At 34.0% G+C, this 24,080-nt stretch overlaps 1 protein-coding gene across 8 annotated transcripts in view; it reads left to right on the top strand.

The window, feature by feature from the left end:
- Positions 1 to 23,788, top strand: part of LOC128990037 (protein lap4) — a 114,872-nt gene extending 91,084 nt beyond the window's left edge. For 4 of the 8 annotated variants that reach the window (XM_054412256.1, XM_054412257.1, XM_054412259.1 and 1 more), the window contains 9 exons: positions 5,150 to 7,315; positions 9,787 to 9,907; positions 10,542 to 10,598; positions 11,194 to 11,290; positions 12,244 to 12,343; positions 12,672 to 12,782; positions 14,430 to 14,549; positions 16,011 to 16,202; positions 21,625 to 23,788. In XM_054412256.1, coding sequence (XP_054268231.1) covers positions 5,150 to 7,315; positions 9,787 to 9,907; positions 10,542 to 10,598; positions 11,194 to 11,290; positions 12,244 to 12,343; positions 12,672 to 12,782; positions 14,430 to 14,549; positions 16,011 to 16,202; positions 21,625 to 21,813 — 3,153 coding nt within the window. In that variant the 3' untranslated portion in view covers positions 21,814 to 23,788. The remainder of the gene's footprint in view (positions 1 to 5,149; positions 7,316 to 9,786; positions 9,908 to 10,541; positions 10,599 to 11,193; positions 11,291 to 12,243; positions 12,344 to 12,671; positions 12,783 to 14,429; positions 14,550 to 16,010; positions 16,203 to 21,624) is intronic. The other 4 variants (XM_054412255.1, XM_054412261.1, XM_054412260.1 and 1 more) reach the window with 4 other exon arrangements.
- Positions 23,789 to 24,080: the final 292 nt, after the last annotated feature.

Raw genomic sequence — 24,080 nt, 5'->3', positions numbered from 1 at the left:
AATATACTATTACGAATGTCAAGCACTTGAGGCAAATGAAGAAGTGTTAGCCCTTTTTCTAGCAATATAACATAATGGTATGGAATTAGGTTGTCATCTCGTTTTAACATTTAATATAAAGTATATCATACATTTGATAAAAATGCAAACTTATTCTCATATCATAAATCAGTATAAACTGTTGCCTCATTAATGTAAGTCGAAAATATCTTTAATCATGATTGTTACATTCATTCAGTAAAGCTATTTCACAAGTTTTTAGCTTCGCTAAATTTAATTCTTTTGTGTCGTTTGGAAAGGCATAGGTGGGTTTTAACTTTAACGTATACATTACATTCTAAAAAAGGCAAAAGTCAGTATTTTTTTTAAGTTTACAAAAATATCTTATTATCGAAAAATAAAAATGTTCTTACCTTCTTTTGAAGGACGAGATACACCACCAGTTTCATGTATGATTGTAGATGTGCAAAAAAATGAATGAAAGTAGTTGTTAGGTGTTGTTTGTGTGCTTGTTTTGATAAATCTTCATAAATGTATATTGCCAGAAATGTTGTCGTTAGTAAACAAACAAAAGAGATTTTTGCTAAATCACGTGTGAATGTAATAACTACTCAAGTACCAAGTTTTTTTGTTCTGAATTGTATGTCCTTGGAAGTATTCTTAAAACACAAATTTTATTTTTAAAATGATTAATTTATTTTCAGTTTAAATGGCCAAGGTTAGTGTAGTGCGAGAGACACTTCTTAAATTGCTAATCTTTTTAGCCAATATTATCTTCCTTTGCAATTCACGTTAGAAAACAGTTAGTTAATTATTCATTGTTTATTAACAGCCTGTAAACATTGGTCAATAGTAGTTTCATCACTAGGAGCGAAAGTGGCTTTTTTGGTACGATTAAGTACCAAAAGACACTTTTGATCCGTGTGATGAACAACTATTTTCATCTTACTGTGGAAATAACCTTCTAATCGTTACAAAATTAGACCACCTAATTTGAGGTTAGACTAAGTCGACATTAATGTTTACATTTCTGTTGTTTACAAACAAAACTTTAAATATTGTTATAATCAATTCATCTCTATGGTGATTAGCAGTGTTTTCATAATGCACTGATAAAATTTTGAGGTTAGTGACAAAAAAATTTACCATATATTTTTTCGGTTCCCTATTTGAAGTTACCAAAAAAACAATGATTTAGCGGACGATTTAGAGAACTAAAGACAGCTGCTTTCCGGACATTATGATGAAAAAGTGTTTATTTGTTTGTAATAAGCTTCCAACTTCATGTTGTTTAAAGTCTCATAAGGTATTTAAACACTTGCCTTTGTATTTGTAAGCACATAACAAACATTTGAGATATAATGATACTTTTAGATACTTTCGCGATATTTAATAGATTCTAACTAGATTCTACTATTTAATAGATTGATTTGACACTGATTTGAACCCGGATACAACTCTGTGTTTATGTTGTTTGTTTATTGTTAGTAATTTGTTCCTAACGTTTGAAAGTTGAGTCTAAAAATTATTTTTTATAATAATTATTCTAACAATAAGTTGTAAAAATCAATGTTTATACCTTAACATCAATTAAAGGAAATAGCGATATATGCCAATGGTTCTTTTCACAAATAATTTTAGTAGCGTACTTTTATCCTATTATTGAAAAAAACTAGTAATATTTAAACAATGTTTCATACTTTGACATCTTTTTAGTTCTTCCTCTTCTGTATGTATTAATGTTACTAAATTATTAACCTTGTTAATTTATCATAGTAAAAAGTAAAATAGATACAATTAGTATTTTCAAAGCGCTTCACGCCCTAGCAAATTGAGTTAACATATTCTTAAATAAGTCGGGTGCTAACTTTTGGTACTTATTGTCTACGGGTCTTGTATTTTTCTAAAAATATTTATTTTGTATGTAAATCGTGCTGTTTATATATACAGTTACGTTGATAGTTGGATTGAGGGTTATAGTGTAAAGATAGTTTATTCGCTAAGAGTTTAATATAAGTGTTTCATGTATCTTGTAAATTGTAAGTATTTTGTAAGTAAGCCGACGCAATGTGAATGTACATATCTTGTTTTATTATCCAATAAATTCAAGCAGTCAGTTTATTAAAGGTTTTCGATCACCTTGCATGGGTTGTTGCAGCACAGTTTTATCATTTTATAGTTTCTTGAATCAAACCAGTCAGAAAGGTTGACAATTATTTGGATTATTAAATTAAAGGTTTCAATGCTTGTTTATCATGACATTCTGGTTCATAGTTTTACATCATTTGTGTCAGCTGTATATAATCTTTAGGGTGAAAATGTTTATTCTTGATTTGGGTTTGATTTGGGAATCCCCCATAAAATATAAACAATACTCTTTATTTTAACGGGTGAAGGTTATGTATTTTATTTTGTGTTTTTACGCCAGTGGCATTTTTTACGTTTTGAAAGGGAGCGGTCCAAACGCTGGTCTTGTTACTATCTAATAGGGATGGACGAGATTGGATTTTTAGTTCGAGACGAGACGAGACGAGATTTTTTATTTCTCATAAAATTTCGAGACGAGATCGAGACGAGATTTCTCTTCTCATACACAACGGGAAATGCACGTTCGAAATTTTTACCTGATTTTGTAACATTGTTAGATGACTGTTTAAATACTAAAATAATGATAATAGGCAAGAATATTTACAATCTTTCATTAAATAACATCAGCATAACATTTTTTTATTAATCACGCCTAACTTATTAAAAATGCCTACGATTAGGAAACATGGTGATATCAGTTAGGATAGAGTTCAACTTATCCTAAAATAAAATAAATCATAAAATAAAAGCAATATTAATTTTTATAAAATAGTTACTTGTTTTGACTTTTTTTATAGTAATAAAACATTCCTCACACTGCTTACACTTAACAAAACTTCTCAAATGTTATTAAAGTAATATTATTAAAATAATGAAAGTAATATTTACATTAAAAGAATTAATTAAATAAGAACGCCTTCGAAAAGGAAACGCAACTACAACACGCTCCTGTATTGCGGGTATTGCATTGACTTTCTGCAGGCGTTTTTAATTTTTTTTTTATTTTTATTTTTTTTATTCTCGTCTCGATAAAAATCTCGGCCAAAAAGTAATCTCGTCTCGTGTAACGAGATTGAAAATTTCCCGAAATTTCGAGACTTGACCATCACTACTATCTAACGTCGACCTTTTTGTTAAATAGCAATCATTAATTCATAGGCCAATGTTAAAATGGTATCTGGGTCTGAAAACAATCTCGCATGGATTCGAACCAGCGACCTTCAGATCTTAATGCGAGCACTATAACCATTCGGTTACCCAGACAATTCAGTATTAAGACTGGACATACCAGTCCAAGTAAAGGCCTTTATCTGACTTAAATTTAATCCGGAACAAAAATTTGTTTTGATGAAAACTTAAAGATTCTTATTTTTCTTATCTTTTTGTTTGTGTACAAGGTTTTTTCAGCCAGATTTTCTCAGGCCACTTTCCTTAACCTGCAATTCAGGTCTATTCATATATACACATATATATAAATAAACTAAACACAAACATTAACTTAATACGTAGGCATTTTCAGCCAGTCAAAGTTAATCAGTTTTCAGCATTGACCATTCCAACTTATGAACTTCAAACTGTAGACTCAGACTCAGTCTAGCTACTAGGGTTTGATTGTCTGGGTAGCCGATTGGTTATAGTGCTCACCTGCAAATCTGAAGGTTGCTGGTTCGAATCCATGCGAGATTGTTTCCAGACCCAGATGCCATTTGTCTTTGGGCTATGAATTAATGATGCTATCTAACAAAAAGGTCGACGTTAGCTAGGATCAAGACCAAGGTTTGGACTGTTCCCTTTCAAAACGAAAAAAATGCCACTGGCGTAAAAAACACAAAACATGGATACCAGTAGTAAAAACATCCGGCAGTGAAATTCATCTCACGAAACGGTTTACGCAAAAAAACCAGTGGACATTGGACACAAACATAAAATTACTAACTGTAATAAATCTTTGTTGCACTTAAACAATGGTGTAAAGATTTAGTATTTTTCCTGAATGCAGGCAAATTTCTAGCCTCGACGACAGCAACAAGACCATGATAAAGAATTAATTTTTCCCCAAATTTAACTTGAAGCTATATTACACCATTACAGTGTTTATGTTAAAGGTCTGTCTGTCTAAAGTGTGGTAGTATAATTCCAAAACTTCTGTGGTGGAAAAAATCTCTGTTTTAAGGTGTTTGATTTAATGTAAATATTCTCGTCTTGTCTTTACGTCTTGGATCTATCACAGTGTAATGTTTTGTTATTTACGTACATGATCAATTGTTACCTTTCCATTTCCTACCTCTTCACGCTTTGGGCTGTAACATTGCTTTTTGGTTGTGTTTTGTCTTGTCTATTATGAATTTCATGGCAGTTTAGCCGTAAACATAGCCTATTTTTTTAAATTGTTAGTTATCAAAATATAGTACTAACCTGTGAGTAATGGCTTCTTAAAAAATTAAGTACATTGTGGTTCTTCTGGTTGTGTATGGAACATTTAAAGTATAAAATAGTTAAAAACTCTAGAACAGATAAAGAAGAGAGTTTAAATATTACCTTACACAAGTTAACTAGTACATTTTTAGATTCTGATGTTGAATAGTTTTATTGAACAGTGATGATAAAGTTTTAATGCATCATTTGTTCAATTTTCAGGGTAAACAAAGTTAAAGAAGGAGGGTTAAAAGGGCGAAAGAATTATAATTGTTTTCTTTTCAGTAAGAATTAATAAATTAATAATAAGAATTATAAAGTGTTGAATTTTCTTGTAATTAAGTATTTAAAGTTGGTTTTAAACCTTAAATATATAAAAAAAAATTTACCTAAATGAGATTTTAGAAACCTTCCTTGTTTGTATTGTTATCATAAATACAGTTATAGAATATATTTGAACAATTGAAATAAATGTCAAGAATTGAATTTTATTGAAATTTATTTGTACTTAAATAATAATTTTAAAATAAATGGTACACCAAAATAGTGAACCGGTGTACTCTTCAGTATTCTGTCTAGATTTTTGTAACTGTATTCATAACAAGAGTGGTTGCATGATATATTTAATTTTTTGCATGCACTACAGCCTGAAGCAGTGAAATCCGTAAAGGTCCCCAAGACACCTCCCTCCACTCCAGTTCTGAATCAATCCCACAAGTCTCGGCTGCCTATTGCTACCCAGCCGTTGTTGAGAAATGAAACTCATCGTTTAACTTCCAGCCGCACTGAAGGCTTAATTACAGTACCTGACAAATCTGGCAAGGAAGCTAATGGTGCTGGATCAAGCGGCGTCAGTGAGTCAGAATCAGCGACTGAAGAATCAGAAGAAAGTACTGAAAGTTCTTTCGAGTATGACAACCCCAAGAACGGCAATGTCGAGAGTAAAGAAAATTCAATAAGCTTTGACAGTTCAATAGCTCACCAAGTTCAAACTAAAAGAACTTTTAGTTCTGAAGATCTGATGGAAGGTTTAGACGACCAGAGGAAAATCAAGAAGGAATATGTATCAGAGTTGAATATACAAGTTTCTCCAAAAACAACATACTCACCTATTGTGAGGAGCTCAGAAAGAAGTATTTCCATCGCTCCAAATGTTGTGAAATCCACTGAAGACTTGTTGAATGATAGTCCTTATAAGTTAACTAAATTACCATCTTTTCACAAATCCTTGGAACATCTGTCTAACTTACATTTTAGTACATACCCTAAGGTCAATACACCAAAAGAGGACCCAGACACAAATTTGACTTTGCCAAGAACCGGAAGAAGTGTCCGCTTCGAAGAGACTCCTAGGGTTAGGAATATCATGGAAGTGCATACGTCAAAGGAGAAATCTGAAAATTCAAGTCTATCAAAGTCTATGCCAACTTTGACTTCTCCTTCAGAGAAAAAATTGCTCACTTCTTTCACTGAGGTCCCTAGTCCGAGTTTTGTTGAATACACCAACATTCAACCGCTGTATGCTCAATCACCTGTACAAACTGTGTCAGCTTCGTCTCAAGTTTATCTACCTCAAGACGCTTACAGAGTTTCAGCACAACAATCACCAAACATTCCACACATGTTCCACGGACAAGCTCCAGTTGTTCCTATAATATCTAATGGAATCGCCTACATACCTGTGCAGATGTCATCTCCGACTGTGCCAACTTATTTTCCACCTAATTCGTTTCCGCTGTATTCACCGACAACAGCTAAATACCTAAGGGAGTTTCCACAGCAAAATTACCCAACTCGGTTTCCATATCCTCAACCAAAGCCACATTCAAATCCTCATCAACTCATTGGACCTGCCAGAGCGGATGTCGGGAGGTCCTCATCTGATTTTAGTAGCTTGTCAGTCTCGTATCCGAGTCACTTGTATTATAATCCACAGAGTGTAGCTGATAATAATCCTCAAGAACCTGCTAGTTTGAACTCAGGCAATGTTCCACAGCTAAGTAAGACTTCAAGTTCAAAAGAACATAAACCACCAGAGTCTACAAGTTCAAACATAAATCATGTCTCACCACCAAAAACCTCATATGAACATAAACCTCAAGCGCCTACAAGTTTGAACATAGGTCATGTCCCACCACCGAAAACCTCACTAGAAAATAAACCTCAAGCACCTACAAGTTTGAACATGGGTCATGTCCCACCACCAAAAGCCTCACAAGAACATGTCCAAAGTAGTAGTTCCACCAATGAAAACCATAACGAACCTTCATATCAACCAGTCTACCAAAGTTCATCCAGTATAAAACTTTCCTCCAAAACCCCGTCAACTCATACACATTACTTTAAGCAGCAAGAAATGTCTAAGGAGAAAGACACTGAATCAAAATCTACAGTACTAGAAAAAAATGAGTCAAAATCTACGATTTCTACCCATGAAACGGCTGAAAATTCAATCTCAAGTACTTCTTTGAGATATTTTACTAGAAAGGAGATGACAAAGTCAAAATTACCAAGACCGATTTCTGAAAGTTTTTCGCAGAGAAAAGTTGAAGAGTCGGCAAGATTAGCTTTCTTGAACAAAAGCTTGGAGACAATAAATATAAGTTCGGAAAACATTTCAACCGACCGAGTGACAGAGGTAAATGAAAGCAACAAGCCATCCCTACCCTCCCCTCCCCCTACTCTTCCACCAGTCAACTATGCTACTCTCCCCCATAGTTCCCCCTCCCCTTCTTGGATGGAGGTATTTGTGGCCACACCACCATTGCTTGAGGGATATGGGCAACAATCTGTATCTACTCGGACTCTACAGGTGGGTCGTAGTATAGTTGAACAAGTTTTATCTGTAGTAATTTGCATTATTGACTTTTGGTTACTGAAGTAGACATCCTATCTATATAGACCAGCTGTTGCTTGATTTTATTCAAAAGAACATTGTTGAACGAGCCACTCATAGAAATCAGCACTACATTAAAATTTTTGCGTCATACTGCAGCTAAAACAGCATTTTTTATACATGCATTGCTGGTTTAAAGTAGCATTTTTACTCCTAAGGAGCCTAAAAAGCCTTTTTAGTCCCTAGGGAGTGAAAATCAGCTGTTGTAAATTTCAATTGTAACAATTGCATGGATCGAAATTATTTATCGATTGATTTATTAGGTAAGATTTCAGCTTATTGTTGCATTCTTGTCAATAGTTCGACATATCGATGGTATAATGTACAGTCAGTAAGTAACACAATCATAATAATAGTTATTTGTGCAACTAGTGAGAAAAGTGAGCAATTGACTCACTCGAGAGAAATCCTTACTCACGAGCCGTAGGCGAGTGAGGAATGGGTTCTCGAGTGAGGCAATTGCACTTTGCACTCGAGTTGCACATTATATTTTTCCTACAGTTACCATAAAACAAATAAATTAGTAAAGAAACGTAACATATTTTTACACAGAAGTGAACTTTTAATATGACATTTAATGTGAAATGACAAATACAACAGTACAACAGATGATCAGCTGATTTACAGCCAGTGCTGCCAACGTATTTCGCGCGCATACGACCTTGTCTGCATGTTACACGCTCACTATTTCGTGCCTTCACGTTGTAAATCTGGAGTGAGACAAAGTAATTAGAGTGAGACAATGTTAACATTGTCTCACTGATGAGCGAATTGGCCACTTTGCTTTCTCAAATCAGTGAGAGAACATGTGCATTGTTAGGTGACTGTAGGAAAACCAAATTTTTAAATTACTTACTAAACAGCTGCTTATTTACATTAGCAGAACTAAACACAAGCTGATAGTCTTTTTTTAGAGGTTATCTTTACATGATAAGTATTCTTGTTTTCCAGCTAATATTAATATTCATTTAATTAAAAATGCAATGTGATAAAAAAGTTCATCACATGTGCAAAAAGTGTCTTTTCAACCCTTGCTCATAACTCAGCTTAGCCTCAATCGTACAACTGGAGCTTGGGTGGAAAAGAGTCACTTTTCACCCTAGTGATGAAATATACGATTTCTATAGCTTACGATAAGTCGTTCTATTGGTTTGACTTGTTGCAAAGTTGGCGTATTCGACAGTAATCAGTAATTAATTCTGTCGGTGGCTCAATGCAACTAGTGCCAACGTCCATTTTGACTTAAAAACTAGCAGAGGGATTGCATGTCCAGTTCTATAGGTACCTAGTGTTCAAATGACACTAACAGTGTAAAAACACTAACAAACTAAAGTAGATTTTTACAGTCTGGTTTTGGAATTTGGGTAATTTATGAATTAAACTGGGATTTTGTCTTGACGTGGAAAGAGGAATTGGCTAAGTCCCTATGGTTAATCAGAAAATATTACTTGATTGGTTATTTGTTTGTAAGACGTTGTTTTTAAAATCAGCTATTTTTAATGTCTCTTGGTTGACTATATTCAACATCATCCGGATGAGGTGAGAATGTGGGAAAATTCCTCTTTCTACGTTTTTGGACAAAGTGCATGTCGTCCACTTCTTCAACTGTTCTTCTTAAGAGTTTAAATGAAAATGTGATCATACAAATTGTCACAATTTTGGAGCGAGTTTTCTTAAAGTTTGCTAAAAGTGTAGATGAATTTAAAGTTTTGTTGGATTTTGTAAGATTTGTTGTCACATAATAACAACTGCCAATCAAATATAAAGTGTAATTTATGTGCAAAGTATCCTTTTCAAACTTGAAAATTAGGCAATCCGAGTTTGTCAACATCTCTCTTGTAAAAAAAAGAGTCCGATTTTCTAGATAGATACCAACTTTTGTAAAAATAACTATTTAATTTACTGAAGGAAGTGATGAAAGTATATTCTGACTCTAAAACCAATATCCTATTTTAATTACATTAAGTCTGATTTACATTATATCTATTCATTTTAACTACATTGATAATGACTAAAGGGATTAGCAACAGCAAAGATAAAAGTTCATTTTTGTATCACACAATGAGATGTTTAAATATATCAATAATTGCACATAACATATCACTTTGTTGCAAACAAGTATCTCAAGATTCAAGATTTACTATTTTTTTAATACGCTACCATAGTTTTTAAAACGTTATTATTTCTTTTAATTAATATGAATTACTTAAGGAAAAGTTATTCTCCGTCTTGCTTTCTCCATCTAAAACAATATGTCCTATTTTGTTCTGACCTCCATTTTATCTTTTATGAGTATTATACATGTTTACTTTTTTCATGTTATATCAAAAAGTTTTTTTAATAACCATCTAAGCAGAAACCTTGAGTTAGTCAGTGTGATTTCATAGCAGGGCAATCAACCTCCGGCCGCAGTCTCAGCCAGCTCCAACGCCACAGCCACCGTTAGTGACAAGAAGAAGTTTTTTGAGAAAGCGATGGAAGAGTCTACTCATCCTTCCCCTAAACCAGGTAATTGTCAAAACTTGAACCTTTACTCATTTCAGAAAATTGTTTTGTGCTAAATAAATAAATAAATATATATGTATAAAGGTTAACGTAGTGGAACACTTGAGTCACTCTAAAGTCCTGGACTTTCCAATGAGGAAGAGTCCACACCAAGTACACAGATTTTTAATAAGGTGTAAAAAATACATAATTCATTTTTTCACCGCTCCGCACAAAAAAGTAGCTTTTTTGATCGCAGTTGATGTCAAAGAAAATAATATTGTTTCCTAAGATCTAAGTATTTGTTGTTGATGAGTTGGTGGCTCAGTCGGAAGCGCCGAGGACTTCAGGCCCAAGGCACCGATGTTGTGGGTTCAGATCAGATCCTGGTACCTGCCACACTACTTTTTATCAGTACACTTCACCGTTGCACTGTATGGGCTCACCCCATGCTTTGCTGGATACGTTACACGTATAGATCTTCTTCTGTTGTTCTTTTTGTGTGTTTGATCGTCTTCGTTCTTTGGTCTTTGTGGACTGGCAAATGCAAGGTTAAAAGAGCGAGCTAACATCTTTTTGGAAACAAAAATTGAACAAGGTAAGTTTTCTATTCCTTTATCTTAAAATTTTATTAATTAAATTTATGTTTTGTTTTCAGAGAGAGTGTTCACCTTTTTGAGTCAAGATGAAGTAGAAAAAATGAAGCAGGAAGAAGGTACTGTATATTGTCTACTGTCTATAATCTATTTTGATGGTTTTTGTAGAATTTTTGTCTCATATTGTGTTTATCTTTTGAAATTTTACTCATATTCATTAGAACAAAGACAAGTCAAGTTGTATTTATCAACATCCAGCGTGTGTCAGATACCATATTTATTTTTCTCCATCATATCCCATTATCATTTCCAACAAAACATTAACTGTAGATCAGCATTTGTTTATTGGTTTTTCTAAATTTGTGTGAATTATTCATGTTTAACAGTATGTAAATCCCTCACACTATACTGTACATTGAGGTTTTAGGTTTAATGTAGCTAATATTTAATGTAGCTAATGTTAACTAATGTTTAATAATGAAGCTACTTATGATATCTGTTGGAAACCCACCCAGTATTTTAAATAAATTTTAAAATGTGTTACGCAACTATAAATTTTATACTTATTATTTTTCCAAAGTAGGATAGCCTGTAGATTACATTGTAGGAGAATGTGTGTACATTTGTTTAAAAAAATGTTATTTTTCATCATATAACTGATCATTACTCTATTTAAAATGGTTTGAATTTATTTGCCATGTGATTGGATTACAGACAAGAAGATTGCATCCCTATCTCTGACCAAGACTGAGAAACATTATAGTCTAACAACTGATGAGGAAGATGTTGCCATGGAATTGGAGAGTGATAAGTGAGTATCAATTAATTTATACGTTTATGGTTCACTCTTTGTTGTTGGTTTGGATTTACAGTTGAACGCTTCATATCCGACCATGACGGGACCAGGCCATGGTCAAAACGGCCAAAAGGTCGGGTATTGGGAGGAGCATAAACTACAGTTTCCGCGACATCGGTAATCGTCTTCCCCGACCGCAACAATACCCGTGTGCGTAACTTACAGTCTCCATGACTTCAGCAATCGTCCCTCGCAAAGGCAGCAACACCTGTTATTGGCGACAGTGGTGATGGCCTGCCACAATCACGGCAACATCCGCAATTGGCCTTTCGGTTAACCGATCGCCCTCGGCATTATCGCTCAGACATTATCGCTCAGAAAGTAGACAGTTGGACACTAGGTCGGATCCGAGGAGTTGGTTATTCCGAGGTCAGATATGAGGAGTTCTACTGTATTGTTGTGATGTTAGTAGTACTTCGGTAGTGTGATTAGATTATTACCGTTTATGTGGTCTTTGTAGTAGAAATTTGCTAATACAACACCTTTGAGACCTTATTAGTACTAATTTAATATACCAAAACTGTTAAGTTTTAGGTTTGAAATCAATTTTATTTATTAATAAAACAATTCCTCCCACTAATCCTCTTCTTTTTTTGTAGTAGCTAAAATATAATTTAATAATGAATACAATTCATAAATTTAGTTTTGATAAGTAAAAACATATATTGTTGGTTTACTCATTTAATCGTTTATATTCTTAGTCAGACCACAAAAGTCTGAGAAAACTGTACCTTTTGAGTAAGATAAATAAAACTAACATTTATTTACAGCTCAATTCCTCGTTACTTCATCATTGTTTGTATTCAAATATTATATGTCACATAACATCAACACACATTTAAAAGATTAATTGCTATAAAGTAACTATCAACTTGTTATAATTTGCTCACAAAAACACATGATTGTAGGCGAAGCTCCATGTCGAGTCCTACAGATACTCTGAGAAGTATGGGAAGCATCAGGACCGCCAAGGCTGAACGAAGGATGAAGGAGAGAATGTTGCAAGAGGTAAAATTAACATTAAAACATATGGACAACAGCTACCTGGCTGAAGAAAACCCTTCCTTTAACTCATACTTTCCTTAGTTTAAAACGCTGTCAGTGATAGATGACGGATATTCTAATTTTTTGTTATAGAGTAAAGTTTTTGTGTTTCTCGTGTCAGTTTGGACTCTTCCCATTCAGGTGATCCCTCAATTCTGAAAACAATCCTAAAAACGTAGGCCTTGTGCCCCTGGACTTAATTTTCTTAGGATTACTAGCTAAACTCTGTACCTTTTTTTGAAAATTCCTATTTGATTGGTGATGCTGGGTAATATAAAGTCTGTTTGTGTAGGGTCTGTTAAGTGATGAGGACGACGCAGACTTGTCTCCCGCAGAACAGAGAGCTCTGAGGGCGGAGAAGCGAGCTGCATGGCGACAGGCTCGGCTCAAGTCTCTGGAACAGGTGTGTGTCACTAGCTTTTTACGTTGTCATCTGAAATAGGCCTATTGTGAAAACTTGTATTTTACTAATCGTGACTGGAAATGTTCGCAACAATCCAAAATAATGACATAGTAATTAGAGAGCCAAAACTTCCGTACTTGTGGCCTGTGATTAGATCATGCCATTTGAAAATTGCAGTTTGCGATGTGACAATGTTAAAACATGCTTGTTTGAAACCATCTGAAAGATGTAGGTTCATCTATTTCTTTGGCAAGGAATACTATCCCTCTATCTTAAAAAAAAAGTTATGTGTACCTCCTATTCTGCAGAAATTGTGAATTTCTAGGCATTTGAATTCGAAAAAGTTTTGTTTACTCTTGAAACCAAGTAGTGATGGTCAAAACCAGAAATTTCGAATCTCAAAACCGAAACCGAAACTTTTAAAAATCATATCCCGAATCTCGAATCTCAAAACCTAAACGCGAAACTTTTTTAGTGTTTTACTTAGCTGGTTACAAAGGTCAAGGTTACAAAAAATACAGGTAATAATAAAATGTTAAGTATGCAATCAAAACTAAAAGAGATCAACTCCTGACCCCGACATAACATAAATATGTGACTGATAATCTTAAAACCCAATAACTTACAACATAATTTTTCAAAACAACCAACAAAATAAATTAAACTCCTAACACCAACATAAATTTGAATATTAGATTAATTAGAACATATTATAGTGTTTAATATTTCTTTGGGTTTAATAAATATTGATATGAAACCGAATCATACATCTTTCCAGTTATATTAATTAAGATGCCTTTTGAAGTTCAGATTAGCCTACAATTTACTTGTTTCATTACTGGGTGAAGTTTGTCTATTGTTATGAGCTTGTGAGGAACAGTGTTTAAAACAATAATAATGACACAAAATAATTTCAGCAGTTTCAAAAATCACTGCAAAAGTCTTCAATTTAGAAACTTTTGAATCTCGAAACCGAAACTTTTCCAAAGTTTTGATGGTTTTGAGATTTGGTTTTGACACATCACTAAAACCAAGCACAATTTTTCTACCATATAGAACCTACTTTGAAAATTAGTTTGGTACAATTTATTTGTAATTAAAATAATTGTAAAATAAATCAAGTTGCTTTTTTGAAATTGTTCATTTTAGTATACAAGCATCATTGGTGGTCAAATCCCACAATCACAGTTGTATGGTAATAATTTGCTTGCAACCGTAATAATCTTGCAAGATTACCATGTATGAAAAATCCCTAAATTATTTAAACCACACATGAGGAAATGAAACACAAACTTCTTGGGGGTTGAACTTCCTTAATTTGATTCCACTATGTGTACTGCCTTGAACAAATCCAAATGTCGTAGTAGCATAAGAAAATGGGAAACTATTAAATTTGAGAATAAATTATCGTATGCTCATTGATAAAGTCTCTATTTTAAATCTGTTGAGATTCGACTTTGACACATTACTTGTGCAACTGTGAAATTCTTAAAGGACTGTTTTGTATGTATTGTAACATTTTAGGTCCTACGTGAGGGTTAGTTGTTAACCAAGTTCAAATTTTGTCAATTTATTTCATAGGTTTGCAACAGTATTAGTTTTAACCCTGGAATTGTTCACATAATTTTCAACTTAACTATGTCGTAGGATGCACTACAAGCGCAGATGGTGATCAAGAAGATGAGTGAAATGATCGGTGGACGAACAGTTGAGGAACCAGAAAATAACAATCAGCCTCCTGTCGACCATCAGAACAACATAGCTGAGGTTAGTCAGTCCTGCATGGCACCGTGGTCGCATGTGAATGCTCGCTAACAGAAATGCTCAGCTGAATATAGCTGCTCGCTCGTCCTCTAACAGCGCCTTGTGTATATAACCTGTACAGGGTCAACTGACATAGGGTTATGAATGGGCGAAGTTTATTAAATTGTTGAATGTTTTCATTGAACTCATTGTGTTTAGGGCAGAGGACTTTTTAGCTTTTAATAATTGAGGGTTTCGTATTAATTTGTGAAATATAGTGATTCATTGTAACACTGAATCTTAATAAATGTGGTTCCTAATAGGAAATATGTTTGGGATATCAGAAGAAAAGTGTACTGTCTTTCTGAAACAATACACATGTACCCTGCAAGCTTTAATGAATCACAGATTATTGATAAAATGTAGTTCTTCAACCCTCATATGGCTTCATAATCTGGGCACAGACTGTACTGCCAGTCCTTATCACCAAGCTGCTCAGTGCCACATAAGACATTGTGCATGGATGAGTTGTTTTTGTGATTGTTCTTGTTGTTTTTTTTTTTGTTTTTTTTCTTTTTTTATGATTATTTAAACTCTTTTATCTGAGATACCAACTGAGAGTTTAAAAGTTTATTAAGCTTACAATCGCAAGAAAACCTTGCTTTTTATTTTCTACGCTGAATGAAAATTGAAGTGTACAATTTTAGGGGCTTGTGGGCTAGACTTTTTTTACTTCTGAGCGGGTCAGGTGGGGTAAAAAATGTTGCCTGTTGAGTATTGGGCTAAAATCTAGTTGCCTTAGAAAGTATACATATTTAAAACAATTATTTCAATTCTACAATGGATTATATTTATACATAATATTTTATACGATCCCCTCCCCTCATCCCAGTAAAATCGTGAACACCTTCTGGAGTCTTGGCAAAATTGAATGATTTTTGCGGTCGGGGCAAAATTCTGAACATCTTCTGTAGTGACATTGAAATCGTGAATATCTTCTGCGGTCATGGTCAACATATTCCGAGGTCAAAGGGATTGTGAAAATCTTCTGCGGTTATGTTGAAATCAAGAATCTTCCGCAGTCACTGTGACACCATCATTGTCTCCCAGCTTTGCGGTCAAACCGTGGAAATCCCCCGTGATTGCAATGTAATCATCAATTTTTGATAATGCAACTTAAAAGACACCTCCTGCAGCCATGAAAATAAAAGCTTGGCTATGCTTGACCCAACCCGCGCTTGGCCCAAACCGAACCCTAAGGCCAACTGTTAACCCGACCTAAAAATATTTGAGACAAGCAGATTCCTATACCTATTGGATGATCACAATGATCATCTTTAATGGTTATCTTTAAGCCTGAGATCCCAAGTTAGTGGTTATATTTATTTACAAAGCAAGCAACAATAGAAAATGCTTTTTGTTATATTAAAAGTGGGTTGATTGTGAGGATGGTAAAGTTACTAACGGTGAGTGTTGGCACACCAGTGTCTGAGACCATCCAGTGATGATTTCCCCAAGCTGTCCGTGCGTCACTCGCCAGGGCCAGTGCGAGTCCGAGAGTCAGAGCGAGTGGTCGGAGAAACAGTCACCACCAAGACGGAGGAGTACACGGACGAAGAGACCGGCTTGGTCAAAGTCCGCACTGTCGAAATTGTTGAGAAACTCATTGAGAAAGAGGTACCCGGATCTACGCACTGCATGTCTTCCGCTGCTGACTCGTAGTTTTACTTCTTCTCCTGTCGTTTTTGTCACATTTTATAATTTCAGTTTCAGAATTTCCACCAACTTGGCACCAAAGTGCACCGTTTCTCAGCACAATTTCGGTGGTTGAAAGACAATGAAACTTTTATGTTAGTAGATTTTACGGTTTGTTTTTCAGGTTTAGGATGTGTATTATTTTGTGTATTGATTTCAATGGTATTTGACTGTATACATTATTTAAGTTGTCAAATTTTTGTGTCCATACTTTTTTGGCTTTTTTTAACAAACTGCTACAGTTAGTTTGAATGTCGTTTGGTACAGTGTACTTGTGCAAGTTGTAAAATAAAGAGTATTTTAACATCTTTGTCCACAATGCTAAAAAATGGGACTAAATTATTGAAAACAGGCTAATCTTTTTAAGGAAAGTTATAAGATTTTTTTTAATCTCCTTCTTCTTTTGTTTCCACTTCAAGACTGATAGTTTTCTATTCTCAATTCAAAATTCCAGTAACTTATCTGAGTTTATGTGTTCTATCACTGTTATCACTATGACTTGTACACTTAAAATGTCCCTATATTTGAACTAAACACACAGTTTTTAAGCAACGTGAATTGAATCAGTTGTAGTAAGAGTTTGGCTGCCACAATGGGAGATGAATCAGATGTCTTAAGTAGCTAGGTTACTGACTAGGATCATCTGTTTATTTAAGAAAAGTCCAATGCATGATGAAAGACAGCTGGGTCAATTTTCAAACTATCTAAAAGCTACCAAGCAATCCTTAAGAAGATCCGCTTGGATGTTGCTACAGAAAGTCACTGTCACACATAATAATAATAATATACCAAAATCTGAACAATAAAAAAACACTTGGGTTTAGGTTAAGAAATAATTCTGATCACAAAGGGGTGAAAAAATACAGAAAATATACTTGATATGTTTTACACATTGGATGACTTGTAGTGTATGCAGTCAATAACAAACTAAAGGAGCTTCGTTTTACTTATTGGTTAACTTGTTATAATGTTATAATGTTCATTTTCATTTCATGCATCAATTGCTTTGACTAAAACATCAGTGGCCATCAATTATACTAACCTTTATCTCATGTTTCCTTTTGCTTTTGATGTACTTGGTGTTGATCATGATGTATTTTTGATTGTATTATAAAATAATAGGGTGATTCACGTTGTTTTTTTGTCTCAGTTGATTCTGATTTACATGCTTGTGTATAAAACAAGTTGTAAATAATTTATCACAGTTAATGCTGTGTCCAAATAAATTTAGTTATTCATGTGAAATTTAGTTGTAAGAGTAATTATGTGAAATTATTTTGGTTTTATTCTCAAAACAAGCAACTTATCTGAGTACAAATTTATTTTTAGAATTAATTCAGAAGTTTTAGCAAAGATCAAAACTAGGGAAAATAATCAAGAAGGTTTAACAATCATTGTTTCTAATATTTACTTATCAAGTTTGTAGGGATGGACGGGATTGAATTTTTAGTTCGGGACGGGACGGGACGGGACGGGATTTTTTCTGTGCATAAAAAGAAAGTCTAGAGTATTGCAGTTACCAAAAAAAGACATACGAAATCAATTTTTACCGTTTGTGGTACTGATCTATAAAAACAAAAAAAAATGGGTAACAATATACAGGTACGTATAGAAACTTGTGACTCACGGTCACGGTGCGATCGTCAAAATAACCGCGGTCACGGGGTGATCGTCGGTATGACTCCCGGTCACGGGATGATCGTCGGTATGACTCTCGGTCACGGCATGATCGTCGGTATGACTCTTGGTCACGGCATGATCGTCAGTATGACTCACAGTCACGGCGCGATCATCTGCATGACTCCGCGTTTACGGCGCGATCGTCGGTAGGACTCCACGGTCACGGCGCGATCATCTGCTTTACTCCGCGTTTACGGCGCGATCGTCGGTAGGACTCCACGGTCACGGCGTGATCGTCGGTATGACTCCGCGGTCACGGGGTGATCGCCGGTATGACTCGCGGTCACGGCATGATCGTCGGAATAACTCCGCCGTCACGGCCTGATCGTCGGTATGACTCCGCGGTCACGGCGCGATTGTCGGTAGGACTCCGCGGTCACGGCGCGATCGTCGGTATGACTCGCGGTCACGGCACTATCGTCGGTAGGACTCCGCGGTCACGGCGCGATCGTCGAAATGACTTCGTCTCCTGCGTTCGCTATCGCTCGCAATAGCGGCGTGATCGGCACTCGGGAAGCGGCAAAATCGCCAACGATTGGACCAAATCCCGTCCCGAAAAATTCCCGAATCAAATGTAATCCTGTCCCGATAATCGGAAATATTTTTTTCCCGAAAAATTCCCGAAATTTTGGGACCCGTCCATCCCTACAAGTTTGTACCATTTGCATTTGATGGATCTAACTTGTTTGGATATTTTACCTATTGAATATTTAAGTTTTACGGGGGTAATTTAAGAATACAACTGCATGAATAATAATAGTTTGTAATAAAAAGCATGTGTCAAAGCAGACTTGCATGATCATGATCATGCATGGACCTGATGCATGTGTCTTAGTCAGCTAAAAGTATCATTAAGTACGTTATAGCATGTCCTAAACATTTCTTAATTCATGCAATCTATTTAACTTTAGACTGATACGAGAGCTCGCCCCGTGGTCAAAAACTAAAAGTATGTATTGTGCAAACTTCTCTATTTTAACCCTACGCTGTAAATAAAACATGCGATTAGATTTCTTCTATAACCTTCTTTTGGTACAACAGGCATGTAAATCGGTCCAGTAGTATGGTCAGGCTAGCTGTCGTAAGCTTTAAAATTTTGTCCCATGTTAAATATCCAAAGATAAGAAAAGTCTCCATAAGTATTTTTATATAATATGTTCCAAGAGGTCGCCCCATGGTTGAAAACCCAAACATAAATATGTAATGTACAGACTTTTCTATTTTCCCCACACACTGTAAATAAAACATGTGATTGGAATATCTTCCATTTGTTTTGATTTTCTGTTAATATTTTGTCGTTATTTCGTCATCACCATGGCAACCCATAAGACCCATGTTATTTTTTTTAAAGATTTCAAATTAATTTTTCCTGCTTATTTGTGAGCCTAATTCAATTCAAGGGATTCTGCACATCTACTGGTAAATATCTTTCATTTGGTACCAACCACGTGTAATTCGGTCCAGTGGTATGATCAGGCTAGCTGTCATAAGTTTTGCAAAAGTTTTTTTGTATATAAGATGGATATATATATACTAAAACAATGTTTTCCTTTAACCCTCCGAGTGTTATTTGTCGCTGCAGCGACTCACAAACACTGTTTACGGCGAAGGCTCTATGACTGACAAAATCGGATTGAACTGGATCGAGTTAGGTATCGTTTTATTTGACAGATTCAGAGCTTTCTCCGGAGGTCTGTCTCTAAGCGCTATTCATTTTAGTTCCGAAAATATTGAAGCAGACAGCTGACGTGCGTATTTGTAAACAGCTTGGGTTAACCTCGGACCGATGACTGATGTGTTTTATTACGTTTATCATTGTTTTAGTGTTAAAAATCAAAAGTAGTGATATACGTGGTGGATTATAAGAAGATTTAAGTGATTTTGAAGGGCTGGTTGATGATCCTGAAGAAGTAGGTAGTGATATTGATGTAAATTATCAGCCAGATTCCTAGCTATGGTTAGGCTATGCAATCTTAGCTAAACGCTATGTACTTATCTGTTTTTTGCCCATAACTTATTTATTTGCAAATCTACTTCCTTATATTATTATATATTTGTAATCCTCATAAAATTTAGAACAAAGTGGCTATTTTCAAATATTTATAGGCTTATAATTTATACAATTTCATTGAGCGCAAACTTATTTTTTTTTTTTAATTTTCCAAAAAATTTTTTTTACCTAAAAAAATTTTTTGAAACAAATGTTCCTTATGTTCTATGTATAATATTGAAGCCCATGATTTTCCAAACAAAATGGTATATAGAACAGTATAATAAACATTGTTTTCAAGCTTCTCGGATCCGTTTTAATAAAACCTTGCAAATGAGCAAAAAATAGGCAGACATTAAGGCCAAAACAAGGGACACTCCGAGGGTTAACATAAATAATTTAATAACAATCATCAAAATATAAGGATTCTAAAATAATTTTAAAAAAACAGCTTACTTTCAACAACCTATAAAATATTATTATAATTTCATTTTTCTAACTCGTCATTTTTCTCTGTGGTATATTTCACAAGGTGGTGTTTAACTTAAATTTGTATAAGGGACTAAATTATTACCTATACTTGCTGTTATTCATTCAGATATTTTCATGATACGTAATGTTAGTAATATCAATCTATCATAATATTCCTTTATGCTTTTTAGTTCTTTGAAATTAATTTTCCGTTAATTTAGATGGATAGGCAAGTCTTATTGTAAAACTCTTTTTTTAGGGTTATCCTCTATTTCAATGGTGTTACACTCTGTCTGTCTTTGTTCTAACTTTTTTGCATGTCAAACATAGGAATGTGATACAAGGCTTCACAAATTACACTAATAAAATAAAGGCATGCAAACTTTCCTGGTTGTGTTTTTTTAATCTTTAGAATGTTAAGCCAACCAAGAACTAAAACCAAATCTCAAATCTGTAATGTATTATGTAGATTTTAACCAAATCTTTATTCAATCAACACAGTCTAGTCAAACTATTTGACAGGCTACTTATCCATGATAACTTATACAATCAGTTCTGAAAACATATTCTAATTCTAGTAAAGGTTAATGTGGAATAGTTGTTTAGTGTTAATTATAATTTGCTAAAAAAACAAACTCATTCATCCACCTTCTTATACATGTTCTTTTTGGTATCCTTCCCAATATTACCATCACTGCATTCTCCCATAAATGCTCTCTTATCTCATTCTTCTTAGATGTACAAACCATCTAGGTCTTGCTTTTTCCTCTCTTTGTCTTCAACCCCTACATTTGTTAACAATTCATCCCTTACCGTGTGGAGCCCATAGAGCAGTTTATGGATATTTGCTTTAACTTGTCAGTGAAATAAATAAATTCAAACTCTTTATTGACCATAGACATTTCTTTTGGTTATAGCAAAATTTGTGATATAGGGTATATAAATTACATGCTACGACTAGATTGTGAACATTAGTTATAATATTAATATATTATATAAAATTTACATTTTGTTTAGGACAACGGTCACTAAAACTCTACATTTTGTGTTACCTGAATTTCGCCAATTCATTTGTAGCCTGTTCTAGAATAAACATTTTATCCACTGGTGGTGTACATTTTCTCCGTCATAAATTTACTTAACACAACTAACCCCATCTTCTAGTTTATTGTATACACCTTTAACATTTCATTTTTCTTCAAGGTGGAAACGACGAGAGAGAAGATAATCTCTCTAGAACTGAGCACCCCGGAACCCCTAGAGGGGGAAGGGGAGGAAGAATCGGAGCATTCGGCAACCTCTCCTACTTCTCCGCTACCTCCCACCACTACGTCCGAGGAAACGACGACCAAGCGACGGCGAAGGAAAAAGTCAAAGAGGGGCAGCCAGTGAAGATCCATATCAAAGCTCAGCAGACTCAGTTATTTGTATCCCTCTTTGTTTTAATCTAAGACGTGCATCTTCCATTATTTAATCCATTCCCATACTAAACATAAACTATATATACCGTTACATTCACATTCATAACTCTATGAATCATGTAATATATAAATTAATTTAAAGTATTTTATAATGCAGGTGTTATATTTTATATGTAATTTTTATCCTACGATGTTGTTTTAATGTATAATTTTATGTTAGCATCACAGTACGGTCGGTGAGTTGGAGAGATTTTATTCTTGTTTTTAATTGTATAACGTCTTATTTATGTTGTGGATTTGTAAATGGCGATTTTCTACGCATTATTTATTACTGACTCGATGTGATTTGAATTTAAAAATCCTTGCAGTATTTCGAGGTAAGATAAGGATTGTGTTTGAACCATTGTTAAACAGCACTGAAAAGAATTAATTGATTTGATTAACTATTTATTTATTGACTAACCACCAAGCACTTCAGTTATTAATGTAGACATTTGTAACTCACGTAAATTAATACAATAACTAGAAATTAAGTTTTTGTTACAGAATGAATTTATCATTCATTGTTGAATTAAATTCTTTTAATGTGAAAATGCCTAAAAAGAATGGCTGGGACTTATTTTTTAACTGTATTTGTATAGTTTACTATATAAAAACTAATAAAGTATTGGGTAAAGTATTTAACTGTAAGTATTCATCTTCATAAAATGTATAAACATTCCTATGTATTTAAGATAATTTAATACATTTTTTATAATAAATTGTAAACAAAAATATGTTTGACTACTATAAATTAATTAAGCTTAAGTAATGTCATGATTATTAAACAATATTACCTCCTAAGTTTAAACTATTATGACTTTATCAATAACAAATAAAAATCTGATTATAAACTACATAGACCAAGTAAAAATCTGCGTAATTTCCCTTTTTTGAAAGACATTTTCCCCTTTCTTCTTTAAAAAGAGGTGCAATATTAGTTATTTATTCAATCATTGAATACAACACCCCAAAAAGAATGCAAAAACAATTGTTTTATATTTTTTAGCAAATTTTGCCTTTAGGGTAGAATCTATTACCTTAGGGTGCATGCTAATACCTAGACCCTGGACCGATTTACTTTTATCGTTTTGATGTCCTCAGAGGCCAAAAAAAGTACGGTATTAGTTCAAGTTGTGTAACTAATGGTACAGCAAAGAATTTATTTGTGTGCAAAAAGCATGAAAAGTATTATTTTTAGTGGTGTTGTATTCATAAACTCTTGTCATGACACATAGTGATAAATCAAAATGCAGAATAATTTTTTCATGTAGATAATGTTATGCCTATCAGTAACATTTCACAACTACGGGTGGGTTAGACTTCTTGTCGAAGGTAAGCGGTTGGGCTTTGGTTGTTGCTTTGCTGGGGATCTTAACTGGTAATTCATCTGTTCTTACTTACTAGTTATTTACACTGCACGCTACAATTCATTCAATGTGGAATGAAACTGTCAAATGGAGTCGATAATGTCTGTATATTTCTTTTATTTGACTAATTATAATTTCACGGAGAATATGAATATTTTTCTCAATTTACTCTTCATTTTCTACCTGTTGTGAATCAAAAGCCAAAATATTCTACCCGACAACGTGCCTTGACCAGAAATGGGTGTTTGTAGCTTCCAGTGTTCATAGCTTAGTAGCATCAGTGTTAAATGTCTAAATTTAAAATTTTTGTAAATAATCTAGTAAACAGTTTAAATCGGTGTCGATATCTAGTTAAAAATAAGGTTTTTTATCAATGTCGAGTGAATTAAATATCTACCGTCCATTATAGGTTCACTTTGCAGATATGTTTAGTTTATTCATGTACTAAACGTTTCTTTGGAATAAGTAAATGTAATGTGTATTGTGATTCATTTTCAAATGTATTGTTTGAAAATGTAATTAAATCATTACAAATAATGTTTGTTGTGTTGGTTTTACCTTGTTATTGTTCATAATTTAACCTTAAGAACTGTATCCCACGTGTGTTAGACGGCAGACGCTAAATACTAACAAAACAAAGATTTAAACCTTTAGGTACCTTAAAAAAAACATTCCCATTTTTTTCTAGGTTACCTGTTACTACTGAAAATCTATCAATGCAGTTTCTTGTTTGACTTGAAATGTTCCACACTTTTATGAGGCCGCTGTGGACTGCAAAAAATGTTGATTCTTTTATTTTAAAAAAACTTGTTACCTAGACTGTATTTGA

The sequence above is a fragment of the Macrosteles quadrilineatus genome, unplaced genomic scaffold (genome assembly GCF_028750875.1).
Source record: "Macrosteles quadrilineatus isolate MER2022 unplaced genomic scaffold, UCM_ALF_1.0 Scaffold_3__2_contigs__length_128488019, whole genome shotgun sequence".
NCBI lineage: Eukaryota > Metazoa > Arthropoda > Insecta > Hemiptera > Cicadellidae > Macrosteles > Macrosteles quadrilineatus.
This window is presented reverse-complemented; position numbering and strand designations above follow the sequence as displayed.